We start from the raw sequence: 22,512 nt of genomic DNA on the forward strand, positions 1-22,512 counted from the left end.
TATGTAGATTTCAGCAAATGGCCAAGCCAAACAGTCAGAATCTACGTCTGTTAGATGAGGCCAGCCCGCTCTGGTTTCCACCACCCCAAAAGAACAGGAAATGTGAATATGGCTGCCCGTAGTCCTCGGAGACGTGGAATTAGAATCTTATACAGAAGGGAGCGGGATGGGGGCTGAGACGCTGAGGATTGAAATGATGGAGAGGCCCAGATGGGATCCAAAAAAACAGGACATGGGGCACGGAGGTGAGGGATTGGTTAAGGTGCTGTGCGGTGGATAAGTGGGGTGGCAGACGGGCCTGTTGCTCTTGGCAGCTGCTCTGAGTTTTGGGATTGAGCTACAGTCTGGAGGGGAAAGGGTATGTGGGTGAAAACGTACCTCACGTCTGGTAAAGTTCTGTAAATTTCTTGGAGTGGAAGTTCTCTGAAGGCATATGCGTGTTTTGAAACATGTATGTCTGCATGCGTGTTGTTAAACGCATCATACAGCTAGTTTGTTTACGTGTCCATGTGCATTTTCGTGTGTGTGTGTGTCCAATCCATGCTGATTAATGGCCTCTGTGCGGCGGGCTGACCTCTGCGATGTTTTATTTGGTTTTCGTGGTCAGATTGGAGTGTGGCCAGGCGCTGGGACTGCGAGTGTGCCAGTGTGGGCTGGCAGAGGGACCAAGGCCTGGCTCAGAGCTCAGGGGTGACTGTGTAAATATGTTGTGAAAGTAGCTCGCCTTAAAATGCTGCCAGAGCTCGGACCTCCCAGAGTCTTATCCTGCCCTGTGGGGCCCGCCTGCCCAATTTTTCTTTGCTGACATATAATCCAGAAAAAGGACGAAAAACTAGACTCTTTTCTCAGTAAGTTCTGTGCCTCCTGTTGTGCCGGAGCCATTGACGGGTGTCCCAGAGGATATGGAGAAATAATGAGCATTGATTTGTCCTGTCTATTTCGTGCTATGCTGCTCTAAGCATCAGCAGGGTTGACGTCACCTTACTCTAATAAAATGATGCCTTTTTAGGCTCCCCCTCACCTTATGCTTAAAGTATGTATGTATGTATGTATGTATGTATGCTTGTGTTGCAATAATTTACCCCACTCATTAGCTGTCCACTGTGTCGTGATGTTTTGGAAACCGCACCAATATTGATTTCCGTCCCATGCAATCATATCTTTTAATTCAGAAGATGGATGGCAATGAACTCGATCATGCATGATTGTGGGTCAGGCTCAGATGGAGACAAATGTTTGGCTTAATGCTGACGAGAGCACTCTCCTGCCCTCACCTGGACAAGACCAGAACATCCAGTACGGGTTCATGTGTGTGGGCCGAACTGGGTGAGGCCTGGGAATGAAAGCCAAAAACTTGATGTGACATTGGAGTCGATAACACACAGAAAGAGGAATAGAGTGACGCTTTTGTTTTAGTGTTGTTGATCGGTCTTTGTTCCGCTTCTGTAATCTTGGAAAAACTGCAGCTCGCTTATGGATTGGTGCGCGTGTTTTGTGTGTGCATTGCGAGTGTCTTCAACAGTTTCTGTCGGACAAAGTATGTGAAGTGAGATCGGCTGTTGCTCACAACAGCCACAGGCAATGGCTTTTCCACCAGAGCATTGGCCCGGAGAAGAGTCATATTTCAGCTGAGTCCAGGGAGATGCTGACAGCAGCAACCCTGTTATTGTCTGAAATTTCTGCCTTAAGCACCACTCTGATGTGCCACATGATGCTCCAGAGTGAAAAACGTTGCTGTCCCCTCTCAAATATGAAAGCTGATTGCATGTCTTTCATGGTTCCCCCAGGGGGTTTGGGTGCGTTTGTATAATTCCAGGTTTTTTTCTCCCTTTGGTGCGCTCTTAAAATGCCTTCTGCTCTTAAAATGCGACTTGAAGTGAGCAATAAGTTATCATGTCCTGCTCTTTTTCAAGTGTCGGGTTTAACTAAGCGCCGTTATCAAATTCAGAATCCCTGACTCTGCACATAGAGTTGTTGCAGTGCGGTTTCCTGTCATCAAAATATTGAGAAGTAGCCCCCATATACAGTAATGAAGTAAATATCTCTTACTTAAATTGGTTGCTGGACTGAGTTTACCATTCAACGGCAGAATACTAAATGAGAAACTTGGTATTAGCATACAGCTGGAGAGCAGCATAGGAATATTGACTGCTTCCCCACTATTAAGCAGCAGCTTATATAAAGTTTGGCACCAGAATCTGTGGAGCGACGTGTGGTGAAAAGAGCATCGCAACCAGCGATGGGTCCAGACGATGGGTCCAGACAATAGTTTCACTGTGAAGGTGTGCGGGTTCAACTTCCGTACTGTATGTTCTGTAAAAATGAATTGGGCCCCTTTTTCATGTCAACCCATTTGTTACTCAGGGAGGGCACTACAAAGCCTTTGAAAATATTTGTATGATGTGTTCTTCGAGTTTCTGTCTTTATGTCATCAGGGATACATAATAGATAGTTTGTCATAGAAAGTTTGCGTCATAAACAGGCTGATAAACGTCTGCATTTGCAATCCAGGGCTTGTCTAATGATGGGACGCTATGAAGCTGCATTATGGGAACTGTAGGATGCTGAGTAGTCAGAGCTTCACCCACACTAAGAACTACAAGTGAGGCTGTCTCTGAGATGGCTGCTTTGCTTTTCGGCCATTCTTTTTTTACTTTGGCCAAGTGAACAAAATGTTTCTTTGCCTATTCATCTGCATTTGGTTTTGTGCAGTTCTCAGTGCCTAACCTCCCTTTTTTATAGCCCAAAACTTTTTAACTTCAGACGGCTGGAACTGTTCGTGCTGAATGGTCCAAAATTAATAAGCACAGCTCAACTCAGGTCCACATTCCCCATCCAGCTTCTTTTCATCCTTTTCTTCCCTCTCATACGCCTTTGGCTTCAGAGTTAGCACAATCAAAAGCAGCCATCAGCTTTTCCAGCCTCAATAAGATCCTTAGAACAGCACACTTTTCTCTCGAGGCATGCAGACGCCTCTTTCTTTCTCTGTGTACATGTCACACCACATCATTAAAAACGGTCTGCCACGGTGCTCTCTGCGCTGCGAGGATGTTCTCATTAAATGCTTAGGTGTATGATTGATTATGGTCAGGAGGTGCCCTGACAAATCTTTGACCGCTTTGCAAGATGGAGAAAAAGGAGTGTGTAAGAAATGAAAAAGGAAAGCAGTAGACTGGCAGATGAATAGGAAAGCAGTTGCAATGCTCCAGACTGCAGGGCTGTTTTGTTGTACAGAGGGCTTATTCCTTATTGAATGTGATCTCATTTCAAACACTGAATTCCCATCATCCCCTTTCAGCGCAGCTGTTGCACACAGTCTTGCCAGGATAAGGGAGAAACAGAAACTGATACCAAGTAAAGGCTCCTTACAGAACCCGACTTTGGACTAAAGGGTCAGAGGCTCAGAGGTAGCCATTTGAATGTTTCCTGGGAGCTCCCGAGTTCATAGCTGGGGAGAGTTGTGTCATGGCCACTCCAGTCTTTCTGCCTTGGAGGAAGTTTTGGGATTTGTTTTCTCGCATCCACCATAAACCCCACTGATGGCATGAGCCGTGGACGGAGCAAGAAACATCATCTCGCGTAGTCTTTTGCAAGAGTTATTAACAGACCGGAGACGGGGGAGTGGGATCGGTGCTCCTCTGTGAACTGTCACTGGTTAGACCACAAATGCAATCCATCCTGGGAGAAATTCAGCTGGAAAGATATCTTAAGGGGTTTCAGATTTTCTGCAATTGGACATACCGGTAATTAAAAACATTTCATCCTCTGTGGCGGTCCGTTCCCATAGGCGGTCCGTTCCCACTTCACATTCTTAGGCCCCCCCCCCCCTCCCCCTCAAAAAAAAGACATTTGTTTCAGCTAAGTTAATGTTGTATTTGATCGATGTTGAATGACATCACTGCATTTGATTAGGACATGTTTGGATAGATGCAATACAGTGTTTCGCTGCCATATATGCATGCTGTTCAGAAACATGTGGCAAACACACACACACCCAGCTCCCGATGTAGCCCGGGGATCCTTCTGAGCCTTTTCACTTTTCCCTCTTGTTCTCTCGTGCTCTTTTTCTATCAATCTCTGTTCCTTCCTCTTCCTCACTTCTGCTACTGTTCCACCCCACTTCACCTCCACATAAGTGTAATATGCACACACTCCTTGAAGTCAAATGGCTCCGCAGCTGCAGGTCTGCTCATGTTCACCATGTCATGGCATTGATCCATTCATCTTACACAATCAGCTCAAAGGCCAAATGTCCTCAGATCTGGGGCATGGTTTGTGTTTCGATCAATCTATCTGTCATCTTGTTGAAGACTCACTTTGTGTGTGTGTGTGAGCCTGCGGTTCTTTGTGTCATCGTCCGCGGCGACATGGAGTCGGTTGTTCCATGTTCTCGTGTAGCTCCGCTCCGTTTGCTGTGAGCTTTTTGTCTCACACTCTGGTGCTCAACTCTGATGCAAAACAACACCGGACAAAGTTCTTCATCATTCTGTCAGCCTTAGATTCCCCTGACTTGACCTAGTTTCAGGACTGCCTGTTCTGCATGTGATAGTAACGCACGCAGATGTTCTCCCTCATCTCCATTTGTTTGTATGCCTTCATTTTCCCCCGTGGGTCACAGAGTGTGAGACCGACGTCTCTGTCGCTGCCGATTGTTTGCTTGTTTGTTGACATGCGTGACTCGTAGCTGTGTCCAGGGGGGCTCTCATGACTTCTTGTTTCTTGTGGTTTCCAGGGAGACATCCAGCAGCTAATGATTGTAGCAGACCATCGTGCTGCGTATGACTACTGTGAGCACTACAGCCCCGATTGTGAAGTGCCTGCGCCCGACCAGCCTCAGAACCAGGACCCCAACACGGACCCCGACACGGATGATTATGTGAGTAACAAGACCTTTCTTTGAAATGATGTTCCTTGAAACTCAGAGCTCACAATGCGGCTTTGCAAACACAAGGCCATGACATTGCCCATAACTAGAGTAATTCTGGTGGATTTTTGCATACAGGACATTGTAGAAACCAGCAAGAGTGTTCTCATGGCTGACCTTACTCAAGGAAGTTCATTTCCCTTAATCCATAATTGCCTGTAATGCTCAAATCAGATCTCGGTTGGACCCTGTGCTGAAAAGAGCATCTTGGCTTATACAAGAAAACTGCATTCTGCCAGAGGAAAGTGCTGACTGGGAAGAACAGGGTTATCAGGCTATGCAGTTAGTTAATAATGCTCAGGAATGATGTGGTGCCTGCCTAAGCCTGCATCCCTGCGCCTCGCCATTTCCTGCACGCTGAATACCAGCACCCTGCACACTGAATAAAGGCATGTCAGAGAAGTGTTAAAATAGGGACAGGAAGTCAAGTTTTCCTTGCCCCGGGGCCTGTCAGTATGCCTGCAACGTACACAAAAACTTGACCTGTTTTTTTTTTTTTTGCTAAAGATGTGCGACAGATTCATTAGGGAAGCACTGGAAAAACTAATTTGTCATTCAGTCGTAACAAGTTGCAACAGGGGGATGCAGCATGAGGTTTCCGCGAGTAGAAGGCATTCCTGTGTGCTGCTGATCGATGGCCAGTCTGTCGCACATATATCAGCCGGACCCAGCGGCAAACGGAGCAGTGGATCATGTTTGGAAATCATGTTTTTTTTAAATTGATAGTTATTTTTTCTCTCTCAGTCACACTCCCGCTCAGTGTGAGTGTCATGTTTCTCTCCTTCAGAAGACAGATGAGGACACCTACTATTATGAATACCCTTACTATGAGGACGTGGACGGCAGGCCTTTGGAAGCAACAGCTGATATTGAGACAGCCACAGAAGAAGTCAAGGTAGTCTACCAATAAGTGTTTTGCCACAAATATATACGTCATGTAGTAATGCAAATACAATCATACAAATGCGCCAAAGTCAACCATATATTGTCTGTGCCTTACAGGGGACAGATGGAGACAGAGTGGTCACCACAGCGGAGGAGGTTTTGAGGGGTTCTGGTGCCATCGGCGGCAAAATATTGACCAGCTCATCCTCTGGCACATCCTCCAGCTCATCCAGCAGCTCCTCGGCGAGCTCTTCAGGTACCGCCACTGGCGGAGGAGACGCCTACGGAGGGGAGACCAGTCCTTACGACAGCTATGACGGCTACGGTAACTACGACGGCGACTACGAAGAGTCCACGGCGTCACCCGACGGTGAGCTGGATCTGGGTGCAGGCGGAAAGACTGACTTGGGCACAGGGACTGGAATCGAGAGAAAGGTCATCACCAGTGGAGGAGGATCTTCGATAACCATCACCGCCAAAAACACATCAGTACGTGGACGTTAATTATACTGACATCCTCACTTAATTGTTGTTTGTTTTGGACCGGTAGGTCTAACAGGTGTATTGATGAGCTGTAAGAAACATTTAAAGTCTGTAATTATGTGTGGGAGACATAAGCAGGGGCTTCTTTGGGCTCATCCTCGTGTTATAATCTACCAATCCACATGGGGGAAGCAAAGCCAATGGATGAAGAGAGAAATACTTTTCGAAAAATCTCCAACATTGAAGTTTTTGTACGGGATAGAATGATAAGTTGATTTCACTTCGATCGATTAAAAGTCGTTTTTTAAATTCCTTCCTCTAAATATGTGATAGAACAGGCGATGTCTTTGGGTTTCGGACAGTCGGGCAAAACATTTAAAGACGGCACCTTTTTAGGAATTTGAGAAACAGCATTTCTCTGTATTTTCTGACATTTTGCAGAGCAAACTATTTCAATCATAACGTGCAGATTTATCCATTATGAAAATACTCCTGAGTTGCAACTCTAGTCCGCTTAGTGTACGTTTTAATTGCTCCGCAATTTTTTCTTGTACGTTATTTGTTTACACAGGAAGTTACCACCATCAGTTGCGTCTAACTGAAACCAGCAGTTAACACTGAATTGACTGTGATTGTGTTTTCATAGGGGGGAAGTTCCTACGATGAGTTCGGCAATGAATACGATTATGACTTGGAGGGCAAATCTACCACTGGTTTGGGCGGTGTCAGCAGCAGCAGCACAGTCCACGTCGGAGGTGGAGGCAGCAGCAGTTCAGGCCATGTCAGTGGTGGAGGCGGCGGCAGCAGCAGCAGTTCAGGCCATGTCAGTGGTGGAGGCGGCGGCAGCAGTTCAGTCCATGTCAGTGGTGGAGGCGGCGGCAGCAGCAGTTCAGGCCATGTCAGTGGTGGAGGCGGCGGCAGCAGTTCAGGCCATGTCAGTGGTGGAGGCGGCAGCAGTACAGTCCACCTTGGAGGTGGAGGCGGCAGCAGCAGTTCAGGCCATGTCAGTGGTGGAGGCAGCAGCAGTACAGTCCACCTTGGAGGTGGAGGCGGCAGCAGCAGTTCAGGCCATGTCAGTGGTGGAGGCAGCAGCAGTTCAGTCCACCTTGGAGGTGGAGGCGGCAGCAGCAGTTCAGGCCATGTCAGTGGTGGAGACGGCAGCAGCAGTACAGTCCACCTTGGAGGTGGAGGTAGCAGCAGCAGTACAGTCCACCTTGGAGGTGGAGGCGGCAGCAGCAGTACAGTCCACCTTGGAGGTGGAGGCGGCAGCAGCAGTACAGTCCACGTCAGTGGTGGAGGAGGCAGCAGCAGTACAGTCCACGTCAGTGGTGGAGGAGGCAGCAGCAGTACAGTCCACCTTGGAGGTGGAGGTAGCAGCAGCAGTTCTACCATCACCATCGGGGGCGGCTCTGCCGGAGGTGGCTCCGTGTCCGTAGGAGGATCTTCCACCACTAGAGGGGGATCGGCCAGCGCCGGCACCGGAGCAGGGGGATCCATCGCCACCGGAACGGTCCTGGGCGTGGAAGGCGAGGGTGACTCTTCGGATGTGGAGCATGGGTTCAAGGAGGAGCCCCTCACTGACTATGACGGACTAGATGTCTATGGGGACTATGGGGACCTGGACCTGGAATACGAAGACATAAAGCTGCCTGCTCAGACCGACCAGTATTTTGATCAGGTGAAAAATAATGGAAGGACATACTGGCAAAAGACGTGGTCTATAAGATGAGGATGTGATGATGATGGTGTTGAAGAGGAGGGTTGGCTGATTATGTCTGTGTGTTTGGTGTGCAGGTCGACGGAGCTCGTGGCGAGAAGGGACAGAAGGGAGAGCCTGCTGTTATTGAGCCTGTGAGTATCACTATTTGAACAACATACTTCAGCAACAGATGCTCTTGTGTGCACACGGGTGTGTGCGTGGATGTTTATATTTGCCAGTACATATGTATGATCCACATCCAAACACAATCAACCTCTCACTTCTGAATGACAATCCTATGGCCTAAAACATCAGGGCCCTTCCTCACAGTGTTCTTAAGCAAGGCCTCGCTCCTTCTGGTCATCAGACCCAACAGCTAAACATTTGGAGAACGGACATGCAGGGATTGTCAGTAATCTCTAAACACAGTGTGGGTAGTGTGTAAACATGGGGAGATGGAGGGAGGGACGGGATAGAAGAAGAACAAAAGGGAGCAAGAAAGCCTTTTCAAGCCTCTCTGCCAAAAAACTAAGCTTATTTTAAACACGAACAGGGTAAATACCACCAACCTTTATTCAGATACTCACACAGTATTTACAGGTGAGGACAACTCCTTTGATTTCTTTGCAAAGGCACATACAGACACAGACGGAATTTATATCTCTCACACAGCTACAGCTGTTTTTCGCTTCAAACAAATGTCACTGAGCTCCACTAAGTATACATCGCTCTGTGACTGAGTATCTCCATGTTTATATGTGTGAGAGCAGAGAGGAGTGTGTGTCTTAAGTCCACTTCCGTAGATGACCGCTTGTGTATGTGTGAGTGTAAGCATGTTCGTGGACCACATCACCACCCAGCATGTCGTTTCCTCTTGTAAACACGCAAAAAGCAGGTTATCACACAAAAAAAAACACAAACACACAAACACACACACACACTCCCCCCCCCAAGGTCTAGCAGCTCTTCCCATCACTCACACACTGCAGGCGAGACGCGGGCATAACCTGGGGACTGTCAAAGATCAATTGAGCTCAAAACGTTGAGCGAGTACAGCTTGGGGTTTGATGGAAAACACCACAAACTTCAAATGAGTTATGACAATGTGTGGGTTTCTGTCCTCGTACCAAAAAAAAAAGTTTAAATGTTACCACAAGAGCAACCAAACAAAAAATATCTCTGGGGCCCAAAGAGCTGCAGCGATGAAATGAATAATTATCACTTCATTAGTAATCTCCTTGGCTTGTCCAGGTAGGAGAGCACCTCGGGGCGTCTTTGCCTTTCTGGCTCTGCAGTCACTCACCCTGCTTTTCTCCATAGATTAATTGATTAATGCTAAATTAACAAGGACTTTGAGATGTGGAAAGTTGATCGGCAGGTGTGTCAGGACATGTACTCACGGACACTTACCTCCTTTAACCAAAGCCCTGTGCTAATGAACGAAGAATATGCCTGCGGGTGCGTCTGCACGCTGAGAGATCGTTGTGCACAGATATGTGCGGCCATTAGATAGACTCTTGTGGTAACTGATGATATCTGTGCTTGTGTGTTTCAGGGAATGTTAGGGGAGGGTCCGCCTGGGCCTGAAGGGCCAACAGTAAGTCTCTCCTTCCTTATTTCCTTATTCTGTATAGTCTCTGTTCTATGTATGGTCTTCTAGTCCATGCTACGTCCTGTGGATAAGAACAAAAAAAAAGGTTTGCTGTGAAAATCCCCCCGGCTGCCTGATTTGTAATGCAAAGGGAGCTGCCAAAACTGTTCCCCCGAAGAGATATGGACTTGCCCAGATGTTGAAGAACTGAATTATTCATCGAGGACGATTCTTTCAGACACTGTTGCTCTTGACACCCTGCCGATGGAGTCCCACAGAGGCCAGCCATTCAAGCGTTGATCTATAGACAAACAAAGAGCGCCTCGCTCTGGATCTACTACTCAACAAGCTGTCCCATATTGCCTCATGCATTCCTTTCTCCCATGTGTGACCACTTTGCAAGATAAAGGCAGGGACCTTTAGTCCAGCAAATATGACTGTTTCTTTGTGATGCATTGTGCGTGTATGATGTGTGTAAAATGAGGTCTTTTGCTTAACTTAGGGTCTCCCCGGACCCCCAGGTTCTTCTGGCCCACCAGGCGGTTCTGGAGATTCTGGAGAGAGGGTGTGTTTTAAAACTGTACATGTCACACAGATATTCAAAGCTCTTAGAACACAGAAACTAACCACGTTTCTGTCCCCGTGCTTGTGCTCGTGTTTGTGTTATTTTCCATGGAAGGGTCTTCCGGGTCGTTCTGGTCTTCCTGGTGCCGATGGTCTGCCAGGAAGCCCTGGAACTATGCTGATGCTGCCTGTAAGTACAATTATCATGTTTTCACGTTTTCCAAGTTTACCGACGCTTAAAGCTGGAAAACGTTTTCCGTGTGGCTTTACATCCATGTTCAGCCTTGTTTAAAGCCAAGTGTGATGCATCCTTCCCTGTTATCAATAACTCTGACATGTGGTTCACAGTGTAGTGGAATGAAGGGAGTTTCCTTTGAAACCATTTGTGACATGTAAATATGTGCTTCAGCTGCCCCTAGTGGCATGTTCAGTAACTTAGAGAGCCTCCTTCTCTATCACTTGTAGTCCTCGCTCAAATCTGCATATGTAAGGTCTTTCTCTCCCGACATAGTTTTAACTCGTGCCACATTCTTTCGCCAACATTTGAGATGTCCTACCGCGTGTCCGTCCAGGAAGTCGTCTAGCTGTGGTCAGGAAGCAAAGCAGTGCAGTTCTCCCTGTAGCTTCCGCTGCATCGAATGGCTTTCAACCATTGCAGTTACACAGCCATGCTCTCAGCTTCCTGCGCTGTCCACCTTTCTGACTTTTCTTCCCCTTGTACTTGCAAGATGTCTGATACAGCTGCTGTTGGATCTGATTAGTTGTACAGATGTGAGGTTGTGGTTTTCGGGGGTCCACAGAGCTGTCTGGGTGAGCCATGAGGCAAGCTCCGTCTGGACAGGAACCCAAGTCGTTGTGGTGTATCCACCGGCAGAAAGCGCAGCTTGGAATCTGATCCCTGAGCTCCTGGGCTAATGGGAAACATGCATTGTTGTTTCGCCCTCCTCTCACCAGACGACTCTATGGCTCAGTGTTCAAAATTGTGGCTTTAAACGGGGTTGAATTGCGTTTTCTAACACGATGTCTTTGCTTAAATGGTCCAGTGACTAGAGATGCAGCTTCTCTTTATTTTCTGTGCTCTACCATAAGTCAGTGTTGTGTGAAAGAAATGATGTAGTTCCCATCGCGGTGCTTTTCTCTTCCCCTCGCCTCTCTTGTCAACAATTTGATGTCGCGGAACATTTTGCTCAAGGTTCGATGATGCACAGGAATGTCGGTAAAGAATTGCATACACAGATTGGCAGGAAGGAAACAAAAAAAAACAAATAGCTGCATGTATTTGATTGTGACTTAAGATAGCACAGGGACGGGCCAATATTTAATCAAACTCAGCAAATTGAGTCAGAAGAAGGAAATGTGAGATTTGCACAATGCTTGTGAAAAGTTCTGGATGTATGCGGTTTATTGTGGGTGAGCTGCAGCGGCTCTGACTCGTCCCTGATGTTCTGAATCAACGGTTTGTATTCTTGGTAACACCGTTTCTGTGATGGTGGAATCCTGCACAGTATTTCACTGGTGTGTTGCTCCGCGTCTGGAAACCAACGGGGACGGTCAGCCTCTCGAGGACTGTGCTCTGTAATCCAAGCCGGGATGCTTGGCCCAAACAAACCGGCGTTGCGCCACAGCCCTGGATAACCACCTATGGTGCAATGCTGGCATATCACCACCAGATGCCAGTAGAATTCGAAGCTCAAGGCAACGTCTGATGGTGCTGGTTTGACAGCTGGAGGCACATGCTTCACTCAACATCTGCTGCAGAGGTTCATGATGGGAATGCCATGTTAAAAAAATATTGAAGACATTGTTGGGAATAGATTCAAATGAAATATTCATGTTGCTGCAATGGCCATTTCCCATTTTTCTCAGCGATTACTTTTGCCAGAGTCTCCTGTGTGCTGGTGTCACCTTTGCGGCAGCGATCGTGTCACCAATCTGTGATTCCCTCCATAGTTCAGATTCAGCGCTGGAGGCGACTCTGGTCAGAAGGGACCTGCTGTGTCAGCACAGGAGGCCCAGATGCAAGCCATCATGCAGCAGGCTAGGGTAACAGTTCACACATAGACAAATAGAAAAAAACCCAACGTGCATTTCTATAATATTGACGACTGCACGTCAATATTATAGAAATGCACGTTGGGTTTTTTTCTCCAAATTTTCTCCAAATTTGCTTCTCCTGTTAAAATAAGTCCAACTAGTTCTTATTGTGTTGTAAATACTTTTATTTTACTTGTTTTGCCATAATTGCATGAATACATTTATTTTTTGACATGTGTCTCTTTGTATCGATACACATCATTACTCCTCTATTATCGTCATTCATTTTCTTTATTTCATCGTCACATTTTATTACCCCGCCGTTGCTCACAAGCATGCATAATTCATGTTCAATTTCACACACCGAACACATGAACACACACAAATACACTTACAGGACACACACACACACGCAAATGGATTTACATCCATGTTATATTTAATCATACATCAGCTACATGTACAGCAGCCTTCAATGTTATACATTCTTCTATGTACATATACAATATATATATACATATTCTTTCCTCTTATTGCTTATTCTTTCCCTCCTGTGTTCAGCTGGCTATGCGCGGCTCTACAGGTCCAATGGGTTTGACTGGCAGATCCGGCCCTCTGGTATGTATTTCAAAGCACCTTACGACAGACACAGACTAAATATCAATAGAAATATTGTATAATCAACAGTTATAATACAAACAGTTTGTACTTGTATTAAAGCTTTTAATTTCTTTCCTCTCAGGGTCCTCCCGGTGGATCAGGACTGAAGGGAGAGTCTGGAGATTCAGGCCCTCAGGTAGGAGATTCATTTTTTTATTTATATATATATATATATATTTCTGAAAAACAGAAACAACTAAGTCAAAGCAAACCCCATCTGAAAATGTGGAGTATTGGATTCGTTCAAACTCATTCTTTTTGCAACCCTTTCATATCAAATTGGTATGCAGTGTTTCTTGTTTTAGTATGTTTAAAGCAAAGTGTTATTTTAAAAAGTTGAGTTTTAATCGAAGTGTTTTCGTTTCAGGGACCACGTGGACCTTTCGGTACCTTTGGACCCTCCGGAAAGCCTGGCAGAAGGGTAAGTGTAACACAGACTGAGTCGAGAACAGCAAAGACGTATAAACGTTTGGTCGTGCTTTAGATTTAAAAGCCAGGAATATTCTAGTCTTCATAGTAATTCACAAGGCCGTGTGTTAACAGTCATGTTATGTAACTGTGCTCATTTTTACAGGGTCGCTATGGAGCCGACGGTGCCAGGGGCATGCCGGGACAGTCTGGAACCAAGGTACCTTGCCCACCACATTCATAATGCATTTCAATGCGCCGTGCTTCGTAATAACCAGTTTAAAAGCCTGTTTCTCAAGCTTGTACAAGAGGTATGCAGCCTGATTTTCCTTTGCTCTTCAGGGAGACAGAGGGTTTGATGGACTGTCCGGGCTTCCCGGTGAGAAAGGACACAGAGTAAGTTCTTTTGTGGTGCTGTGAAAAGTGTGTTTTTGTACGTGCGTGTGTTGTTTTGACGCGTGCCACTGTTAAATCGAAATGTTTTGTTGTTATAGGGTGAATCTGGCCCGTCTGGACCTCCTGGTGGTCCTGGAGAGGACGGAGAAAGGGTAACAGAAAAATCACAATTTCTCTTTTTCTGTTTTCATTTCAAAGAAGCAGCATGTGTATGCTTGTGTCTGATGTTCCTCACCCCTTAGTCGTTATTGTTATGCTGCAGGAAGTCAGATATATTACGTCTTCCTCTTACCAAAGTCACCTTCTTTTGTCGGACCCAGAATTTTGACTTACCACTCCACTTAATATTTCTTTTTTTTAATCTCTGCACACCTTTATCTGCCTGTAATCTCCCTCGCCATCCTCATTATCCACAGCTGATGCAACCTGATCCCCTCTTTCCCCGGCTTTTTCTCCGTGCCTTCCCATTATCTCTCTCATAACACACACACACACACACACACACACACTTTCTGTCTGTTCCTCACTCTGACCTATTATCTCTCTCTTTCCCAGGGAGATGATGGAGAGATCGGGCCCCGGGGACTTCCTGGTGAACCAGTGAGTGATCCCACGTATTTCCATTTGATCTTACACCGAGAGATTCTGAGTTTTGAGTTCGATAGAGGGCCGGCGCTCATCGTGTTGCCGAACAATCAAGGGATCTGATATATCATCTGCATGCTGCAGCCGCTGTTCATATTCACATAAATTGAGGTTTTTCTCAGCGTTATATTGCTGGAAAGTGAATGTTGATGAGGCTTTGCTGGCGTTTCATCTGTACAAGAGGAGCTTTGGAGGTGAGAAATGCAGGCAGCTCACATCAAGGTTGTTATAATAGCCTCCCACTTACTCAGGCAGGATATTCCCCACGGAGGACAAAGACAGGGAAAGAGAAACCAACAGAAAGCGCTTGATAGCTGCTGTTGTGACTTATTTTGTCCACCAGGGTGTGCTACATTGGTTTGCATTCACAATGACATGACAACAGGTCTCCTGAGGTAACTGTAGCTATGAGGCAAAGCACAGAAAGTCAAAGCAATATTTGACAGGCATAGCTGTGGGGAATGAATGTGGAGTAAAGAGAGAGAGAGAAAAGAAGGGCTTTCAGCTTTCCATCACAATCTGACTTGGTAGAATATCCTCAAGGACATTTGGGGCGTCAGGTTGTTTCCAGAAGTATCATTTTAATACCTGAGTGTTTAATAATTCATCAAGCCTTTCACAGGTATGATATCCTTCTCAATCTCATTTCCCTCCTGTTTTGTTTTTCCTCCCTAGGGGCCCCGTGGTTTGCTGGGTCCAAAAGGACCTCAGGGACCTTCAGGACCCCCTGTGAGTCCCCGTACCCTCCTCTCACCTTTTCACAGCCACGCTGGTTAGATTTACTGTTTAGTGAGCAGAATCATATTACCATCCCATAAAACCAAATCCACAGCAAACAACGCCCACAGGGAAATCTAACTCAATATATTTCAGACAGCATACACATAGAGTAGTATACGTTATTGAGTTAAACTTCAGCGTTTCAGACAAATGACTACAGCAAAGCTAAAACTGAATGTAAATACTGTTTCAACTGATTTAATTTAACGTGGACAGTGCATCAATCAAGTGGCTTATTTTCCACTGATATCCTTGTGCAGGAAGTAGAGATATTTTGGGACTACAGATGAAAAATAGCCTTTTGGCTAACTCTGGCACATTTGCAGAAATGTTTTTATTAATGTGCACTGTCCCGTTCAAATAAACCAATAAATAAAAAAATTAAAAATATCACATACAATAAATCATACCCTCAAAAAAACGCAAAGAAAGCTAAAAGTGTCGGCGAAATCCTATCCCCTTTTCAGTGTATTACAGATGTGCTGGCCGTCCTTTACATGTGCTCAACATTGTGTTCATCTCCAATGCTGTAGGGCGTTACTGGAATGGATGGCCACTCTGGACCCAAAGGAAACATAGTAAGTGAAGCTGGAATTGATTCAAATGTTCCGTATCATTCCCCAAATGAAACCAAAAAACGTGCAATTTCAGGAAGTGCAATTGTCCCAAAATAAATGGCGAGTCCCCACAATGTGACTGTGTGATCTGATTTATGTCCCCACAACATGGGTTAAACACTCCTCCTCACACACCAGTACAATCAGAGGATACTTAACGGATAACGAAGAATAGACCAGCTGTGTTTAGGTCCATTTGAGCAGTCCACCGCCGCCGGTTGTATCGTTCCAGGTCAATCTCTTGTAGCGCCTGACAGAGAGAATACTTGGCTGAAGCAGCTCGTCTGTTCTGTTGGGAATGTTCCAACTAGGTAGAAATGGAAGATCAACACCTTTCCCAGACTCTTGGACCGGGGCCATGTAATTGATTGTTATCTGAGAGTGAACGTGTGTTTGTGGTTCAGCACTTTCTGTCATTAGGAAAGCAGGTGTGAGAATGTGTGTGTGTGTCCCGAGCAAGATATTGTGCTATTTGCCTCTTTAGGTATAAGAATGTAATAATGCAGTGATGCACTGTTGGACAGCTTCTGATTTATAGCATTTCTCTTCCCTTTGCGAGGGAGGTTTTAGTCAACGAAATAATTGAAAGTATTTAAATGAGATTTCTAAAATTAACTTTTGTTTTTCTTCAGGGACCTCAAGGAGAGCCAGGACCTCCTGGACAGCAAGGCAACCCAGGTACCCAGGTCAGTGATGAACAGGTTGTCCGACGTTTGATTTTCTCTCATCCATCAAATAAATAGTTCTGAGCATTTTCTATCCTCTCCACAGGGACTCGCAGGGCCCCAAGGAGCCATCGGACCGCCAGGAGATAAGGTAAGACATCACATGATCACCGTGTTACAATAACTGTGTAACGTGCCGTTTCTGCAACTCCACAGGAAAATAAAAACCTGCCAGCTTGATAAAAAAGTTAATAAACGCCGACCCGGAATCTGTGAAATTGCTGGAAGTTGTCTTATTAATTTGCATGAGCTGAAAGCCAAGTTGCTCATCACACTATTATGCAAACGGCTCCCCATCCCCAACGCTGGACACAGATACTGCTGAGTAGACAGATTTGAATCCCGATACATTCTAATCCAATTTCAGCGAAATCACATTTGCCTGTTTGTATCCAGTTTGTTGTTGAACAGTGTGAGAATGAATAATGCATGTATTATGTTTCTCCTGATTTGTAAATGGAATACTCGAAGGCGGTGATATTTGATGAAGCAAAAAATATAATCAAATAAGGAATAGGTTGTTTATTGTGTAAAACGTTGGCTCGAAGAAGTAGAAGTTAGCATGCTGACGTTAGCGTTCAGCTCAATACAACACTGTGTGTAAGTGCAGCCTGACAGAGCTGTTAGCAAGACTTTTATGATACCTTTAACTTCTGATGGCTACGTGATGTCAGTGATGTCTTTTCTGTCCTAACATCTTGTCTTCCGTCTAGGGTCCGACAGGGAAGCCAGGCTTTCCGGGAATACCGGGAGCTGATGGTCCACCGGTGAGTTCATACATACCACACACATCTAAAGAAATGGATGCAAGGTGAAACAGCTCCGCTTCTAATTTCGCACAGCTGTGAAGAACAACACTTTCAAAGCAGTGCATGGAATTGCCACGTTTAACGACACGCTGAGATGATTATTTGTCTGAAACATATGTATGATGCAACACATTCACACAGCTGTGTAACAGTTGAACAACCCAGGGCCGCAGCGTCTTAGAAGGCCCCGGGCGTCAACTAAGAGGCCGTGAAATATGAATAACTTTATATCGTGAAAGAAAGTCGGATAGGCGGTGTAGAATACAAGGGGTTTGGGGAAAAAGAGGAATTAGAGAAGGAGGAGAGGGCACACCGTACAATGTCTCCTGGTCCTTTAATGGCTTTTTGGATTAGAAATAGCTCTCCGCCATTGACACACTCTTATTTTTTATCCATCCACGTGTTGCCTCCTCCATCAACCGCAATATTCTCTCTCTCAATCTCAATGCTCCCTCCCTGCCCCTCATCTCTGTCCTCCCTCGTATCTATTGCCTTCTCCATCCTCTCTCGCATCACTAAAAGCCCATCAGAGGCCTTGCAGAGCTCCTTTGTCTCACGAGAATGCAATCAATTTTCTTGTGTTTTGCGTCATCTGAATAATGTGTTTGCATACACGCACGCGTACGGTTCGTGTGTAATGTATTGTGAAGTCCCAAAACGGCAGTCTTGGCTTTTAGAGCCCAGTAATAGCCGCTAGTGCCTCTATATTACTTGTGCATTACGGCTAAAAAGCCCAAATGAGATTGAACTCTAAAGGCTCTGATTCCAATGTTCCACTTTGATACATCCTCCCATAGTTTTACAACGTAATCCCTCAATAGGTGGGTGTTGTAGTATTTATGGTGGTAATTATCCTGAGATGAGATTCAATAATGTTTCCTCTTAATAATTCACAGGGTCACCCTGGAAAGGAGGGGCCTTCTGGAGACAAAGGACACCTGGTGAGCTTTATTTCTTACATTCGTTATTTTTCTGAATGTATTCCAGCTTTTCTAGGTTTCTTTCCTCTCCCTTTGTCCTAGTTTAAACACACATTTGCATAAAACATTTTGCATGAATGTAGATAACATTAGCATTGTGTGTTTATTGTAATTGTGTGCTACAAGCGCTCGCTAAACATCTATCTCCCCAGGGCCCTGCTGGCCCTCAAGGACCCATTGGTTATCCTGGGCCCCGAGGCGTGAAGGTGAGATGATTATCGACCACTAATGAACCAATTTTTGATGTCATTAGGTTGGGGTACCCTGCAATTATCTTATTAAAATGTTATTATTTCTTTTCCAGCAATTAAGTAATATTTTGTAAAAAAAAAGCTGTAGTTTAACAAAATAAAAGCCTGAGCTGCCTAGCTGCTGGGAACTGTCTGGAATAGAATAGCCTCTGCTTTAGTTACAGAGACATGAAAACGATCTTTGTAATCAATAGATCAGGACAGACGTAAGGTTAGTCACAGGGGCTGATGACAGCCCTTTATCAGCCGCCGATAAAACCAAGACGAAAAGAATTCCCATCAAATTAAATCTTGGCAAGAGGGCATGACTCAGCCAATCATTAAAGCGCCCACTGAGAGAGGGGATCACACAAGTGCTTTGACTTCTTGCTAAAAGTCCCCCACTTCCATGGCTGAAGTCTGAAGTGTCTGCTCCCTCGGGGAAGGATGAGAAGAATGGGCAAGAAAAAAGTAGTTGTGAGGATTTGAAATGCTTTTACAGTCACTCTCTAATCTGTAGACACTTTAATGAACCCCTTACATTGTGTACCCTCCATAACACCCTTGTTTGACACATTTCAAGAGAACCCACAATTAGCTATCGGCCTGTAACATCTTTGTGTTTTTGCATCACAGGGAGCGGACGGTGTCCGCGGTCTTAAAGGACACAAGGGTGGAAAGGTAAGAGAGCTCGGGCTTATTTGCTGAGAAAGTTGTCTGGTCTGAAAGGAAAAGAGTGTAAACGTCAGAGAGATTGTAGGATTTGTATGAATTACACTGGATATTTGTTGCGGTCCTTCATGGAATGTTTCATGCTAATGATGATCTCAATGAAATCCTGTTAAACCGATGCTGGTACGGAAGAGAGGAAAGAAAAGGCCATCAAGAGTTTCTATGGCAACAGGGGATCTTGCCAAGACTCCGCATCTGTGTGTGTGTGTGTGTGTGTGCTCGCCTTTGAGCGTGTTCTGGGTATATTAACACCACACAAACGGTTTCAACATCTGTAATATTCCATTCTTCATCCTTTATTGCATCCTCACCTCTTTGCCTCCTTCATGTTCTCACCAGGGAGAAGATGGCTTACTCGGCTTCAAGGGAGACTTGGGTATCAAGGGCGACAGGGTGAGGAATATTCGTTTACATCGTGTCAATCACATCTCGAACGTTTTGAAACGTCATTCTATGAAAAAAAGCTAATTAGGCAACTCTTACGTCTGCTCCCAACGTTGGTTTTATTGGGGAGGTGGCCTTTACCTGAACTCAGTGACCAGCCACCTCCTGAGATGTTAGCCTAAGCCTCTGTGACTGCTGTGGAATTGTGGGTAATGAGCAAACATAAGGTGTTGCCCCTATTGCCAGCTGTGAGCGTGTGTGTGCGGGTGCGCGTGTGTTTGCGTGAGCAGTTTCAAATCCCTTTCCTCGCCCCATCTGTCACTTTCCAGTCGGCAACTTAAAGGGAAAGGTTGACAGGTGTAACCAGGAACAGTTTCCTTCTGCAAACTGCATTCGGGATTTACAATGTCAAGTAGTCGGGAAACAGTCTTTTACAGTGAGAAACATAACCCGCACTTCAAACATCAATCCCCCCCAATGCCTGACCATAGAGAACAGAAATGAAGGAGAAATCAATGGCGCTCTAAACCCCTTCATACCCGAGAGAGAGAGAGAGAGAGAGAGAGAGAGAGAGAGAGAGAGAGAGAGAGAGAGAGAGAGAGAGAGAGAGAGAGAGAGAGAGAGAGAGAGAGAGAGAGAGAGAGAGAGAGAGAGAGAGAGAGAGAGAGAGAGAGAGACCCCTTTTTCCTCCGGAGATGTAGCGGATCCCGATGAAAGCAAGGATTTGAGGAGGCCCTCTGTTCTGGAGGAGTCACACATGGACTAGAATCTAAATGACTCATTTTGAAGCGTTCCTACAGAAAGTGTGTGTGTGTGTGTGTGTCAGAGTGCTTAATTTCAAGTGTTCTCTTTGATGAGCTTGCAAGTGTGAGTCAAGTACAGTTTGCTTGATGCCGTTTTATGTGGACTTGAGTGGGGGGGCCTTTCATTCAGATACCTTTCACACACCGCTGGGTCTCCGCAGCAGCGACTGCTTGTCAGAGCGAGTTTGTACTCCGTCATTTAGCCGGTGTCCTGCTAGAAGGGGAGCACGCTCGCCGAGAGAAGCAATCATAGGATCGCTTACTGCTCTGAGGGGCAGGCGGCGATGGGGAAAATAGCGTGACTTGATTATTGCCGCAACTTGACGCTCGCAACTGTTTTAAAAGGGCGAACCGAGTTACACGGGGCTTGTTTGCTTTACCAGAACAAAAGGTTGCGACACAAATGAAAATGTTATGACATGACATTACCTCGTATGTCGAATGACTTGTCCGTTGTTGTTAATGCTCCTGAAAATGTGGTTTCAAATCTTAAGTATGTCTCCAGAACATGAAATATTCATGTAAAGTTTACAGATTATGTTGAAGTATTCGTCATGTGATATTTGTGCTTTGCGCTTCCTGTGCTTTCCAGGGAGAGCTTGGACCAGGAGGACCCAGAGGAGAGGATGGTCCCGAGGGACCAAAAGGTCGCTCAGGTCTCCCTGGAGATGCCGGTCCTCTCGGAACGAGTGGTGACAAGGTGAGCTGCTTTGGCCGGTTTTGCTTCCACGACTCAAACACTCACACCTTACAGGTGATGTGTCCGACATGTTTGATCTGGGATGATAGCTCAGCAGGGCTTGAACAGCAACCCACATGTTTCATTGCTTCTGCTCTTTACCCAGCTGGGAGCATAAAGTGGCCTCTCACGGTTCTTTCTCTTAAGGCATAAAACATGTCTTGAGTAGTTGTTGTAGACTGTGCCAACATACTTACGTGCTCTTAATCTGAATTGCATTTGCATTACGGCGGTAACACCGGTCTGTATCTGGATCACACATGAGGGGACAGCTGAGTCATTCTCATATTTCATTGAAACCTGCACAGACGGCAACATTTCATCATTCAAACGCTGGTGCTGTGTTTGGCAGGTTTTCATATGTTAATTTGGTTTTACTGCCAGAATAACGCTACTATTCTGTATACATTCACAGCTGTACGGGTAGAGGTACAGTGCAGTCGGCTTGCCTTGTGTTTGGGCTGGAAAGCTACTCGTTAGGAGATCACCTTTGGATATAAATTCTACTGTTGATTCTAACATTTCTGCATCACTGATAACTCATTAAAATACAATATATTTCTTAAATGAAGTCAGATTACTATACCAGGGGTCTCATTTGTTTAATTTTCGCATCATAAGCATCAGGTACAAAAGAATGACACAATGTGGGACAGTAAATAATGTCCTCTGAGGCTCTGGAAGGAGCTACATTTCGGTGTTAATCCGTCTCTAATTTGGTTTTTCTCATTATCAGGGTAAACTTGGAGTCCCCGGATTGCCAGGATACCCAGGAAGACAAGGACCAAAGGTAAATGCGTACATGTATTGCTCAGGAATCAGTACAGAGTAACTTTAAACCGCTATTGATAAAAGGACCCAATTCATTTGGCCACAATCTCCCTACACACGTGCGTTTCTGTGTGTATTTGAAGGAAAGTTCATACATGTGAAGTCTTTTGATGGTTCATCCTTTTAGCCTCTTTAGCAAAGTCGCAGTCTGACAAGTGGACATGCTTGAAGCTCCCCGATCAAAGAGCCGGGGACTTGAATATGCTTTTTGGTGTCGGCTCTCAGCTCCTCACATGACAACAATAAAACACTGCTTTTATCCACGGCTTAATCTATCTCCGGTTTCATTGAATATGCTCGGGATATCTCAGGGGAGTAAACAAGGGATATAATATTGAAGGTTTGTCTCTCAAATGATGAATTACTCTCTTACTCTCACACAGGGATCTCAAGGTTTCCAAGGTTTCCCAGGCGCCAATGGAGAGAAAGGAACGCGGGTATGTCAGACAGGCTTCTTATTATTCTTCTCATTCCTACAAGGGTTGGATCAATACTGGCGTAGCGTTGGAGACAGGCTGCTGTCCCAGCGCCACATTTATCAATGTAGAGGAAGTTGCATGGCTCCAAAATAAAGGACAGAGAGACAATTGCAT

The 22,512-nt window shown here is 45.5% G+C and overlaps 1 protein-coding gene across 4 annotated transcripts in view; it reads left to right on the forward strand.

Annotated features, from left to right (window-relative positions):
• Window positions 1–22,512, forward strand: part of col5a1 (procollagen, type V, alpha 1) — a 66,712-nt gene that overhangs the window by 25,883 nt on the left and 18,317 nt on the right. For 2 of the 4 annotated variants that reach the window (XM_079290113.1, XM_079290114.1), the window contains exons 5-32: window positions 4,733–4,876; window positions 5,712–5,819; window positions 5,927–6,298; window positions 6,939–7,970; window positions 8,087–8,143; window positions 9,547–9,588; window positions 10,085–10,147; window positions 10,262–10,336; window positions 12,097–12,189; window positions 12,742–12,798; window positions 12,923–12,976; window positions 13,208–13,261; window positions 13,415–13,468; window positions 13,591–13,644; window positions 13,743–13,796; window positions 14,200–14,244; window positions 14,965–15,018; window positions 15,603–15,647; window positions 16,319–16,372; window positions 16,458–16,502; window positions 17,125–17,178; window positions 18,117–18,161; window positions 18,353–18,406; window positions 19,067–19,111; window positions 19,502–19,555; window positions 20,942–21,049; window positions 21,825–21,878; window positions 22,303–22,356. In XM_079290113.1, coding sequence (XP_079146239.1) covers window positions 4,733–4,876; window positions 5,712–5,819; window positions 5,927–6,298; window positions 6,939–7,970; window positions 8,087–8,143; window positions 9,547–9,588; window positions 10,085–10,147; window positions 10,262–10,336; window positions 12,097–12,189; window positions 12,742–12,798; window positions 12,923–12,976; window positions 13,208–13,261; window positions 13,415–13,468; window positions 13,591–13,644; window positions 13,743–13,796; window positions 14,200–14,244; window positions 14,965–15,018; window positions 15,603–15,647; window positions 16,319–16,372; window positions 16,458–16,502; window positions 17,125–17,178; window positions 18,117–18,161; window positions 18,353–18,406; window positions 19,067–19,111; window positions 19,502–19,555; window positions 20,942–21,049; window positions 21,825–21,878; window positions 22,303–22,356 — 3,024 coding nt within the window. The remainder of the gene's footprint in view (window positions 1–4,732; window positions 4,877–5,711; window positions 5,820–5,926; window positions 6,299–6,938; window positions 7,971–8,086; window positions 8,144–9,546; window positions 9,589–10,084; window positions 10,148–10,261; window positions 10,337–12,096; window positions 12,190–12,741; window positions 12,799–12,922; window positions 12,977–13,207; window positions 13,262–13,414; window positions 13,469–13,590; window positions 13,645–13,742; window positions 13,797–14,199; window positions 14,245–14,964; window positions 15,019–15,602; window positions 15,648–16,318; window positions 16,373–16,457; window positions 16,503–17,124; window positions 17,179–18,116; window positions 18,162–18,352; window positions 18,407–19,066; window positions 19,112–19,501; window positions 19,556–20,941; window positions 21,050–21,824; window positions 21,879–22,302; window positions 22,357–22,512) is intronic. The other 2 variants (XM_079290116.1, XM_079290115.1) reach the window with 2 other exon arrangements.

Source organism: Melanostigma gelatinosum (genome assembly GCF_949748355.1).
Source record: "Melanostigma gelatinosum genome assembly, chromosome: 18".
NCBI classification, from domain to species: Eukaryota; Metazoa; Chordata; class Actinopteri; order Perciformes; family Zoarcidae; genus Melanostigma; species Melanostigma gelatinosum.